Source organism: Moschus berezovskii, chromosome 27 (genome assembly GCF_049115385.1).
Source record: "Moschus berezovskii isolate FMDL1 chromosome 27, NW_MosBer_1.0, whole genome shotgun sequence".
In the NCBI taxonomy this organism is placed as follows: Eukaryota; Metazoa; Chordata; class Mammalia; order Artiodactyla; family Moschidae; genus Moschus; species Moschus berezovskii.
In genome coordinates, this window is record NC_142486.1 from 23,455,675 (window position 1) to 23,468,729 (window position 13,055).

General features: G+C 41.7%; 1 protein-coding gene across 3 annotated transcripts in view; it reads right to left on the reverse strand.

Annotated features, from left to right (window-relative positions):
• Nucleotides 1–199: 199 nt before the first annotated feature.
• The window catches only part of REXO5 (RNA exonuclease 5), a 56,360-nt gene continuing 43,504 nt past the window's right edge, over nt 200–13,055 (reverse strand). For 2 of the 3 annotated variants that reach the window (XM_055409610.2, XM_088832935.1), the window contains 7 exons: nt 12,815–12,919; nt 12,214–12,351; nt 6,059–6,151; nt 5,212–5,428; nt 4,730–4,914; nt 3,492–3,610; nt 200–388 (listed from right to left, as the gene is read on the reverse strand). In XM_055409610.2, the coding sequence (XP_055265585.1) occupies nt 307–388; nt 3,492–3,610; nt 4,730–4,914; nt 5,212–5,428; nt 6,059–6,151; nt 12,214–12,351; nt 12,815–12,919 (939 nt within the window). In that variant the 3' untranslated portion in view covers nt 200–306. The remainder of the gene's footprint in view (nt 389–3,491; nt 3,611–4,729; nt 4,915–5,211; nt 5,429–6,058; nt 6,152–12,213; nt 12,352–12,814; nt 12,920–13,055) is intronic. The other variant, XM_055409613.2, reaches the window with a different exon arrangement.

Here is a 13,055-nt window from a genome sequence, read left to right on the forward strand (position 1 = left end):
TGTTTAATAGGAGTGCTACATGAAATGAGCACCTGCTAGAATACTTGTATATAACCCACTGACACCAAAGAAAGTGCAAACTGGTAGCCTCCCCTCACTCTAAGATGAGGTTTGAATTTTAGGTATTTATTGAAACTTTGTACATGCCATATAAATGGACTAGACTCTTAATGAGTACAGTGTTTCCACAAACTGTCTGCTATATAGAGAGGTCTGGCAGCCTGTAGAGTGCCTGCAGCCTGACCATATTTTCTGCCACTGCCCACAAGGGATTAAGAAATGACACCTGGGAAGTGGTGGGCAGACTCACAAACACACGTTTGGAGTGGTGCTTTCCTCTTCATCTTTTATTCCCATCAGTCCTAGGCCAGAGAGCGATCCATGAGTGCTGTAATGGAGGAGGAGTAAACAGTTAACCATTCATTTAACCCTGTTGACAAAAAGTAAGGTAAAGGAGAAAGGGGTTTTTTTTGTATGTGTGTGTGCCATGGGGGTGAGGGCCAGGTAGGTAGACAGCCTGCTGAAAATAGTTCAATGGAAAGAATACTGACTGGACTCAGATGCCCAGAATCAAACCACTGCTCGGCCACTTAACAGATGTGAGGCATATCTCAACTAAGGATGAATGATCTCACACTCCGTTTCTTCAACAATAAATATTACATATTTAAATTACTGCCTCACAGGGCTGTGGGAAGGACTATAGACTGTAACAGCTAACATATTAATGTAGATGGAGCACTTGCTGCAAGCCAAGCAGTAAGAACTTTACATGTGTCCTCATTTACTCCTCCCAAACCGCTTATGTACCTTGAGTAGGCACTGCTGTAGATAACAGTCTGTCATCAGAGTCCTTTTAAACTGCTGTTAGAATGTTGTTTTGCTAAAAATACTTCTGTAGCACCTATCACATGCCAGGCACTGTTTAAAAACTTTATGTTAACTTAATTATGTTGTGAAACACCCAGCACATTGCTAAGAATTTAGGAGTCACCTGATATATTTTAGTTTCCTACAACCTCATAGTGAATACTCATGGAATTGGGTGAGAGGGCTGAGGTGCTCTCCGAGGCAGAAATGAGCAAAGACAAACAGAATCGGTCTCCACCTGAAGTCTGAACTTAAGCTAACAAGCCACAGGCCTTTTGGGTACGGAGAACTGGAGTTCTGAGTGCTGGAGAGTGGCTCTGGAATTAGAGACAATCATAATTCAAATACAGTAAAGAATCCACCTGCAATGCAGGAGACCAGGGTTCAACCCCTGGCTCAGGAGAACAGAATGGCAACCCACTCCAGTGTTCTTGCCTGGAGAATCCCATGGACAGACGAGCCTGGTGGGCTATAGTCCATGGGGTCACAAAGAGTCGGACATGACTGAGCGAGTAACAGTTCACTCTTCATAATTCAACTATTAATTGTGCACTTACTAGCTGTGTGACCTTAGGCAAGTTGCTTAACCTGAGCCTTTTCCTCATCTTATTAAAATGGAGATGCAATAACCTTAACCAAAACTGCATGTAAAACACTTAGCAGTGCTTGACATTAAGGGTTTCATAAATTACAGAAATTATTAAGAGGTGAGTCAAGCTCCCAGCATGAGGGAAAACCTTCTACTCTCCTTGCTACTCCTTCCTGAGCCACTTTTACTGTTTTCCAAATCATGGAGACACTGCACAGAAGAGGCCAAAAGAAGTCAGTCACACAGCAGACTTACAGCTTGGGGAAATAACATGCTCCTGCTGCTGGCTACAGATCATTGTGACTACAGAAATGACAGTGTAACTTTTGAAACAAAGGACTAACATCAGGTTTTGTTACTACAGGATTTGCTGTTTCCAGTTTTCTCCTGACTTGTCAAACATGCCTTTGGGACCTTTGCCTCAGTCAGAACTTAACCTTTTTTGCTCCCTGACCCAATGTTCCTGCCTTTAAGCCCTTATCCCCTGAGAACATCCCAACCACTTCTAGAAGAAGAAAGCTTTGACCCTCTCTTGGCTTAGTTTACCTACACAGTGGGGAACTACAAGCTAAGTATTCTACTTGGTACATGAAGACTTGCCTATTTTATCTCTACCTCCATAGCACTGGCTCTGAGAAGTTTTGTCCAGGCAAGTTCAAGTTTGTCCCTTTTAGAGACCACACTGTTAACCAAAAAGCTTTTTTTCTCTTTCTTTGGCAACTCTGGGTCACTTTTTAACCTCTTACTATTAAGTCTACCTATAAGCTTTTTTAAAGTGTATCAGTCCAAGATTTTTTTTTTTTTTGCTGTAAACACCTAGTAATTATTTCTGTTTCTCAGAGACAGTAATTCTCATAAGCTGCCCAGCAGGTAGCCTGTTTCACTAGTAGCCCTAGTATATATTATAAGAATTTTATGACAGGAAATTAACTTCTGAGCCAGGATTCAAGGCCTGAGGCATTCATGTTTCACCACCTGGAACCCTGGACCTGTGAAATAATCCTAGAATGTCAGAATTTTAAGGGACTTATTAGAAATAATACAATCCAGTGATTTTCAAACTGCTTATTTCAAAAGAGCCACTGCCCTCTTTCCCTCCTCCCCCAATACACATGTTCATTCATATACCTACTCATCCATTTCAGAACTGCTCATCTTTATGCCTCAGAAAAGATTTAACATCAAAATTTTTCTCTTTAATAAAGGGTTTTATAGTTTAAAGAACTGATCCCTGGTGGCTCATTGGTAAAGAATCTGCTTGGAATGCAGGAGACCCGGCTTTGCTCCCCAGGTCGGGAAGATCACCTTGAGAAGGGAATGGCAATCCACTCTAGTATTCTTGCCTGGGAAATTCCATGGAGCCTGGTGGGCTACAGTTCATGGGGTTGCAAAGAGTCAGACATGACTGAGCTATTAACACTTTCACTTCTATAGTTTAAAGTATTTGAAAATTACTGATTTATTCTAAATCCCTGATCTTACCAAAGGGAAACAGATCCATAATGGGAAAGTGGCTTGGCCGCTACTTGTCAGAAAAGTTAAGTGATACAACTGGGACTAGACCCAGAGTTCTGCTCCACTACTCCTCAGGCTTAGAATCAACAAACAGGCCGTGTCTCTTAAAAGTTAACAGAACTGGTAAAGGGAGAAAGGGCAGGGAAGACAGGAACACATTCCTTACATGTGGGAAAGGCAGGCTCCGGTCACATCTGAACCTGTGCCTTGCCTAGAACTTCTTGACCATTTTTACTCAAGTGCTTCTTGTTTGAGAGGCTGCATGATCTAAGATCTATCTCTGCCTTTAAACTGGGATGAGCCATCTCCTTGAGGGACCACAAAATGTAGTTACAGAAGAGCAAATACATGTAAAATGGGAATACAATAATAACCTATCTCTTAGAACTGTAAGAGTTAAAGAGATGATTCGTTTCAGTCTTCATTTATGTGCCTGGATATCAACCAAATGCCTTTCTCCAAGAAAAGCTTAAGTCCAGAGGTCAGAATCATGAAGGAACAACCCTTCAATCCTTACCTCTTGGTTCCTGGCAGCAAGATCAGGCAAAGGGTGCCTGAGCACAGGTTGTGGTAGAGCTTTCCTATCTTCCGGCCCCAGTGCCAGGCAGCTATCTTTGGGTGGTCCGTCTTCAGCATCTAGGATCAAAGCCAGATACAGACACTCAGCCAGGGTACCCACTGCTCACTTTTGGACAGACAGCAACATTCCTCCTCAGGCTCCCAGGAAAGGCTCTGTTCAAATCCTCAGTGTGAAGCCAGAATCTATACTGTAGGGTTCCTGGTCCAGCATCCCCAGGCTTTCAAGTCAGTTTAGGACAGCTGTTGTCCATTCCTCCAGATGGATCTTCCAAGGCACTGAGTTAGGGGAATCAAATCACTAAGGAAACCTCTAGTCTGGCCTCTGCTATTAAGTATATTTGTGACTTGGGCAAGTCATTCACTAGCTCTCATCTCTATTTCTCATCTGCTAAATGTGGGACATGAGACTAGGGCAGGGTTTCTCAAACTTAAGCCACTCACCTCCTACCTTCACCCTTCTGTTGGATATTCCCTAATGGTTTTCTTTAAAGTGAATCAATTTCTTCCTTAGCTTCATCTAAGTAATACTAGGGATCCCTGGTGGCTCAGATGGTAGAGTCTGCCTGTAATGCAGGAGACCCAGGTTCAATCCCTGGGTGAGGAAGATTCCTCCAGAGAAGGAAATGGCAACCCACTCCAGTATTCTTGCCTGGAAAATCCCATGGATGGAGGAGCCTGGCAGACTACATACCACGGGGTTGCAAAGAGTTGGACAGGACTGAGGGACTTCACTTTCACTTTTAAAATAATACTATCCATGTAATCATAGGTTCAATGTGTTGGTTGTTACCTTAAATAAGTGTTAGGGAAAAAAAGTTCATAACTAAAAAAAAGTGAAAAAAGAGGTCCACCTATGACCACCAAAAATCATCTTGTGTATATATATCACTTAAGACTTGTCCAGCTCTCCAACTTCCTGTATCAACCCCTCAAAATCCCTTGGAGAGCCACTTAGAAAACTTGATCTTAGCAAGTTTGGAGGAGACAAAGTATGAGATATCTTGGAGAAAGAAAGGTGTGTCCAGGGCTGGAAGAAGCTGGAGAGTGAAGATTAGTGCCAGGACTCTCATGACTAATTTCCATAAACATCAGAAGGCCAACACCAAGACCAAGCAAACTAAAGTATCTAGTTACCTTTCCCCTCAAGCCCCAGGATACATTCATTAACTCACTCACCTGCAAGGCCTCCTGCTCCGAAGGGGGAGGTAGGACACGAACCCCTGGTAGCCTTGATTCGCAAGGTAAGCCCCTGAGCCAGGCATGGAGGTGCCTGGGGGTTAGGGCATGCCTGCCTTTCAGCTTCCAGTCTTTGCCCGTGAGAATGTTGAGGGCCCTCTGGGCACTGCCAAATGTTCTGAATCCTGAAAACAAGAATATTCTGTTCAGTTCAGTTCAGTCACTCAGTCGTGTCCGACTCTCCACGACCCCATGAATCACAGCACGTACCAAAAAAAAAAAAAACCAAAACACCAAAACCAAAACTGATCACCATCCAAGTTGGAGCTCACCCAGAGCCAAGGAAGAAGGACAAAATCGGGAGATGCTGACCTGATCCAGCCCAGGAGAGCCTATTTGGTGAACATTTCCTTTCTCTGACCTCATGTTATCACCATGTTTAATCTCCTGGAACAAGGCTATATTTGGTGGCATAGACTTACTCAAGAAACAATATCTTTTCTGCTTTCCACTTTTAAGATCTTTAGGCAAGATCACAGCTTCCAGGCCCAGGAAGAGGCTAGACTGTTGCAACAGGTGTTCTTTGAAGGTTTCACTCACTCCAGACAGGTATATAGTACCTCGGTTCTCAGAATCTCGTTCCAGCTCATTCACAAGGGTGTCACAATCAAGGGTGAGTTCTGTCACAGGCCGCTGCACCTAACCAAGGAAAGATGGCATTAGTGCTAGAAAAGTCACTACTTCAATCCCCAGACCTGTTACATACTAGGAAATAACTTAATTCTTCAGTTTCCTTATCTATATACAGAGGCTAACGATAACTGCCCTAAAGGACTTTAGTATAAACTTATATAATAGATAAATAAATACAAAATGTAAATATTTCTGTGTAAATAACACTCTCTTCCCTTTCCTTTCACCCAACCACCTGCAATGGAAATCAGTTCTCTGTCTTCTACACCAAGGAAATTCTGTTTAATTACATAAGAAACATCAAGATACCATTGATTCCCCTGAAAGCTAAAGGGCAACCATAAAACAAACAAACCATTTGGATCTAAGTGGTGATTAAGAGTACAAGGATGATGCCAATGCAGCCCAGGTTGATTTTGACAAAAATGAAAGTTATCATGTATCAGGTCACCACTATAAGAATACCAGGCTTGGATGAAGACTTTCCATAACAGAAAGTCTCGTATCTAAGCTTCTGAAGGGTGCTTGTCTAAGCTGTTATGTCAGCACTGTAAATATAAGGTTGAGTAAATATGGATATGGAAAATACAGGGTTGAGTGAAGGGTACTACTTTATGCTTTCTCTGGTGACCTTACCTTGATGCAGGAACCCTCTACCAGGGTGCCATCCAAAGACTCTATGGCCAGCTGGGCAGCTTCCAGGACTTCATATTGTACACAGAGATGTGGCTGCAGGAACACCAAGATTTTCTTACTTTGGCTTTGCAGGCTCAAACTGCCAGAGAAAGGGCTGGGAATAGAGTCCCCCTAAACTATGTCGATATTCTTATCTGATTGCTCTTCTTTGGCAGTAAAATAAGAAGTAGGGGGATAAGATGAATTAAAGAAGACAGAGAGTGTATTAGTGATTCCAACAAGAAACTCTTGACTTTTGCAGACTGGGGCAGTAAATTGAATTGGGACATGTAATAGAATTGCTTAGAATATCATGGGCCCACTGTAGGTAGTGGTCATATATTTTTCAGTGAGATAAGTTAATACCATCGTGTATTTTGTCGTGTCCAGCTTCTCAGAGTTAAGCACTGAACAGACAAAAGCTGGGATTCAAATAGGGTGGAGTTTTTTTAGGCAACTATGCAGTGAAGAAAGAGCGGGAGCAATGTTGTCAAGGGATTGTGTGAGGAGTGATTCCTTTAATTGCCAACATCCGCTGGATCATGGAGAAAGCAAGAGAGTTCCAGAAAAACATCTATTTCTGCTTCATTGACTATGCCAAAGCCTTTGACTGTGTGGATCACAATTAACTGTGGAAAATTCTGAAAGAGATGGGAATCCCAGACCACCGGACCTGCCTCTTGAGAAACCTGTATGAAGATCAGGAAGCAACAGTTAGAACTGGACATGGAACAACAGACTGGTTGCAAATTGGGAAAGGAGTACGTCAAGGTTGTATATTGTCACCCCGCTTATTTAACTTATATGCAGAGTACATCATGAAGAACGCTGGGCTGGAAGAAGCACAAGCTGGAATCAGATAGCCGGGAGAAATATCAATAACCTCAGATATGCAGATGACATCACCCTTATGGCAGAAAGTGAAGAGGAACTCAAAAGCCTCTTGATGAAAGTGAAAGAGGAGAGTGAAAAAGTTGGCTTGAAGCTCAACATTCAGAAAACTAAGATCATGGCATCTGGTCCCATCATTTCATGGCAAATAGATGGGGAAACAGTGGAAACAGTGTCAGACTTTATCTTTTTGGGCTCCAAAATCACTGCGGATGCTGATTGCAGCCATGAAATTAAAAGACGCTTACTCCTTAGAAGGAAAGTTATGACCAACCTAGATAGTATATTAAAAAGCAGAGACATTACTTTGCCAACCAAGGTCCGTCTAGTCAAGGCTACGGTTTTTCCAGTGGTCATGTATGGATGTGAGAGTTGGACTGTGAAGAAAGCTGATCGCCGAAGAATTGATGCTTTTGAACTGTGGTGCTGGAGAAGACTCTTGAGAGTCCCTTGGACTGCAAGGAGATCCAACCAGTCCATTCTAAAGGAGATCAGTCCTGGGTGTTTATTGGAAGGACTGATGCTAAAGCTGAAACTCCAATACTTTGGCCACCTCATGGGAAGAGTTGACTCACTGGAAAAGACTCTGATGCTGGGAGGGATTGGGGGAGGGAGGAGAAGGGGACGACAGAGAATGAGATGGCTGGATGGCATCACTGACTCGATGGACATGAGTTTGAGTGAACTCTGGGAGTTGGTGATGGACAGGGAGGCATGGCGTGCTGGGATTCATGGGGTCGCAAAGACTCGGACACGACTGAGCGACTGAACTGAACTGAACTGAAACTACAGTGGCCAAAGTCACCAGAATGGATGTCCCTACTGTGCTGGGCTAGACAGTGATAACAAACTGTCATTTTAAGTAGAATCACCACATGTAGGACCTGGTTTCTCAGAAAATAACCTTAAATTTGTCACTTAAAATTGAAGGCTTTCTCTCTCTGGGTGCTATGGGGTAAGTAACAAAATTATTTAGTGCCCAAATTGCTTTTCATATTTATTATTAATCACTAAAGTTATCACTGCAAGTCACAGGCAGAGATTCCCATTTGTCTTACTAGCTTAATTTATTAAATAAGCAGCTTTCCCACAAACTTCTGGAGGTTAAGTTCTTCCACTGGATTTGTGTCTTCAAATTTACTGCTTTTCCATTTGATTAACCAGAATAGCTAAATCTATGTGATAGTCCAAGCCATAACATCATCATAGAGATTAAAGTGCTCCCATAGGAAAGCTTCATTTTATTGGATTTGACAGTGATTTCTTGAATATGACACCAAAGACACAGGCAACAAAATAAAAAAAGGAGAGCGAGAACTTAATCAAAATTAAAATGTGCATCAAGGAAGAACCATCAACAATGTCCAAAGGCAGCAGAAAGAATGGGAGAAAATATTTGTAAATCACATATCTACTGAAGGAGTCAAAATATATAGGGGACTTCCCTGGTGGTCCAGTGGCTAAGACTCTGTGCTCCCAATGCAGGGGAGCTGGTTTTGATCCCTGGTCAGGGAACTAGATCCCATATGCTGCAACTAAAAAGTTTGCATGTCCCAACAAAGATCAAATTGCAAGTAAGACCTGGTACAGCCAAATGAATAAGTATTAAAAAAATAAAATATATAGAGAACTACTAAGCAGAGACATTACTTTGCCAACCAAGGTCCGTCTAGTCAAGGCAATGGTTTTTCCCGTGGTCATGTATGGATGTGAGAGTTGGACTGTGAAGAAGGCTGATCGCCGAAGAATCGATGCTTTTGAACTGTGGTGTTGGAGAAGACTCTTGAGAGTCCCTTATACTGCAAGGAGATCCAACCAGTCCATTCTAGAGGAGATCAATCCTGGATGTTCATTGGAGGGACTGATGCTAAAGCTGAAACTGCAATACTTTGGCCACCTCATGCGACGAGTTGACTCACTGGAAAAGACTCTGATGCTGGGAAAGGTTGGGGGCGGGAGGAGAAGGGGACGACGGAGAATGAGATGGCTGGATGGCATCACCGACTCGATGGACATGAGTTTGAGTGAACTCCGGGAGTTGGTGATGGACAGGGAGGCCTGGCGTGCTGTGATTCATGGGGTCGCGGAGAGTCGGACACGACTGAGCGACTGAACTGAACTGAACTGAACTAAGACTCAACAAAAACATCAAACAATCCAGTTAAAAAATAGGCAAAGGACTTGGAGAGGCATTTCTCTAAAGAAGATAGACAAATGGCCAATAAACATACAGAGATACTCAACATCATTAATCATTAGGGAGACGGATGTCAAGAAAAACCACAAGATATTACTTCACACCCATTGTGAGGTGAAGTGAGGTCGCTCAGTCATGTCTGACTCTGCGACCCCGTGGATTGTAGCCCACCAGGCTCCTCTGTCCATGGGATTCTTCAGGCAAGAATACTGGAGTGGGTTGCCATTTCCTTCTCCAGGGTATCTTCCCAACCCAGGGATCGAACCCAGGTCTCCCGCATTGTAGGCAGATGCTTTCTTTAACCTCTGAGCGACTAGGGAAGCCACCCTGGCTCACACCCATTAGAATGGATCAAAACAAAAAAATGCCCCCCAAACAAAAAACAACAAAAATAACCAAGTGTTGGAGGCATTCCCTTGTGGTCTAGTGGTTAGGATTCTGTGCTTCCAATGCTGGGGGCACAGGTTCAATCCCTGGTCAGGGAACTAAGATCCCACATGGGGTTCCCACCCCTCCACCCCACCCCCATAAAAACAAACACCAAGTGTCAGCTGGAATATGGAGAAGCTGAAACCCTTGGCATTGCAGGTGCAAATGTAAAATGATGCATCTGCTATAGAAAACAGTATGGCAGTTCCTCAGAAAATGAAACAAAGAATTATCATTTAACCCAGAATTTCTATTTTAGTGTATATACCCAAAAGAACTGAAAACAGGGACTTAGACACTTTTACATCCATGTTCATTTCATAGTAGCACTATTCAGAATGGCTAAAAGGTGGAAACAATTCAAATATTCATCAATGGATGAATGGCTAAACAAAATGTGGTATAATGATTATATAATGGAATATAATTCAACCTTGAAAAGAACTCTGATACATACTACATCATGGGTGAACCCTGAAGATATTATGCTAAGTGAAACAAGCCAGACACAAAAGGACAAATATTGTAGGATTCCACCTACATGGTAATATAGAGTAGTCAAATTTATAAGATAGGAAATTTAGTATTTAACACAGATAGTATTTAACAGGACTGGGGGAAAGGGAACTGGGGAGTTATTGTTTAAGGGGTACAGAGTTTCAGTATGCGATGATGAAAAAGTTCTGAAGACAGTGTACTTAAATAACACTGGACTATATTTAAAAATGGTTAAAAAGGCAAACTGTATGTGTATTATACAAAAGGAAAGGAAAAAAAAGACAAGACTTACAGGAACAAGTTACAGTCCCTTGACATACCCTTTCTATCCCTCAGTCTATCTTCCCAGGGATGATCTTTTTATTTCTATTCTTAGGTGTAGGAAAGACATTAATAAAATATTTGTGGAAAGAACATTTTAAACACCTAGGATTCTGTACTTAGATCACTATGGAGACTTTAATTTTTGCTTCATTTTAATAGTTACTAAACTTAATAGTTATTATAATGTTATATTGAATAGCTATTACATGTAATAGTTTATTGCACCAGATAAGTTGCCTATGTCAAAATTATAAAGGTACTAAAAATTTATAGTGAACAGTCTTCCCCTAACCTGTTTCCAATCACCTAGTTCCTCTCTCCCTGGAGGCCCTCATTGTTACCAGTTATTGTATATCATTCTATAGATATTCTAAGTTTTTATTTTCAATTCTTTTCATAGCTTTCTGTCTCTATGTACTGTGCTTATAATATTATTGCTTCACATAACAATTTGTCTTTATTCAACTTCTTCTATGACCGTGACGATGGAGGTTTGCTCATTACGTCCTTCTAAAAAAGTAGGAGTTTTTAAAACCATGTTTAATTATTATTTCTAAAAAGTAAAAGTAATTAAACTATCAGGTTTTTTTCCCCAGTGGTTCAGTGGTAAAGAATCTGCCTGCAGTGCAGGAGACACAGGAGATGTGGATTTGACCCCTGTGTTGGGAATATCCCCTGGAGGGCATGGCAACCCATTCCAGTATTCCTGAGTGGAGAATCCCATGGACTGAGGCACCTGGTGGGCTACAGTCCATATGTTCACAAAGAGTCAGACACAACTGAAGTGACTAAACATGCACTCAAACACGCAACAAACTAATAAACAAACCTTAACTCCAAGAGATCTGAGAGCTAACAGCAACAAAAAACAGAGGTTGTGTTCCTCCAGCATCTTAACCCAGTTATGAGCATACTTTGGATTTTAAGCCCTACAGACTTCCAACACATGGAAGCTACTGCTCTTTTTAAAAGGGCGTTTTATCATTTAAAGCTGAGGTCACAAGCACGTACCCAATGTACATAAGGTACATTAAACCAGTAGATACAATTTTTGTCTGGCAAAGCTATGGTTTTTCCAGTAGTCATGTACGGATGTGAGAGTTGGACCATAAAGCTGAGCGCCGAAGAGTTGACACTTTTGAACTGTGGTGTTGGAGAAGACTCTTGAGAGTCCCTTGGACTACAAGGAAATCCAACCAGTCCATCCTAAATCCAACCAGTCCAACCAGTCCTGGGTGTTCATTGGAAGGACTGATGTTGAGGCTGAAACTCCAATACTTTGACCACCTGATGCAAAGAGCTGACTCATTGGAAAAGACCCTGATGCTGGGAAAGATTGAAGGTAGGAGGAGAAGGGGACAACAGAGGATGAGATGGTTGGATGGCATCATCGACTCAATGGAAATGGGTTTGGGTAGACTCCGGGAGTTGGTGATGGACAGGAAGGCCCGGCGTGCTGCGGTTCATGGGGCTGCAAAGAGTTGGACACGACTGAGCGACTGAACTGAAACTGAACTGAACATGATATTTAAGAAAATTGGAGGCAATACGAGTATTGGCAGATTTGTTGATTCTCAAAAAAATCAGATCTTGTCATTGTCAATACTGGGCACACATTCTTGTGGGTCAACACTGTTCCCATGAAACAGAGTATGTCTCACATTCCAGTTGGTGACAATCAAGCTCAAATCACTAATATATGAATGGCCCTAGAAGGCATCTGAATTTACCACAATAGATTAGAAGGTCAAAAATCTAAGTTTTCTTGTCTCATTACCTGATGTGTTTCAAGAACAAGAGTCATTGACCGGACTGGACCAAAACTGTTAAACAGCCTCTTCAGAGCCCTGAGGTTACAAGTTTTGTTAAATGGCCCAGCATAGACAGTTGACATCTCTGTCCACTTGATCTTTATCTACAAGAAAAACAACAGAATACAGTGAGGAGATGGATGTGGAAAGAGAATCAAGTCAAATCTAAAGAAAGCATAAGTTGAAACATGGGATAAATCCTTTCAAGGAATTTCTCAACACAATCACCTGTCAAATGTACAAGGATTTGTATACAGGGGTTTCAAGGCATCATTATTTGGAATAGCAAAAATTTATCAAATCCAAATGCTGAAAATAATAGGTATATCCTACAACAGAAAACTATGCAGCACAAAGATTATGTATAATATAGTGTTAAGTGAAAAAATAAAGTTGCAAAATAGAATATATAGTCTGATTCCCATCATAAAAATGTAAATGGTAATATACCTATAGAAAATTTAAAGAAATAAATAGTAAACTTAATATAATTATGTATTACTTTCCTTAACTGGAGGAGATTATAATGTCATCAAATAAATCATCTAGTAGAACCCATTCACTTACCCTTTTGTTCATCTCTTCAGTGAGGCTGGGTGAAAAGGGTTCAAAAGAGAACTGCACGATGCTGAAGGGAAACAGGGGGATTTCCACTCTAGCCTGCTCAAGAACCTGTAGAAAATAGCACAGCCTAGATGAGGCAGGAATCTAGTAGTCTACTGTGGCTTGTGGAGGTAAGCCACAATAATGTAAACAATGGTTGTCTTTTTACCCATATTAAAAAGCAACATGAGGCTGACTTCAAGGT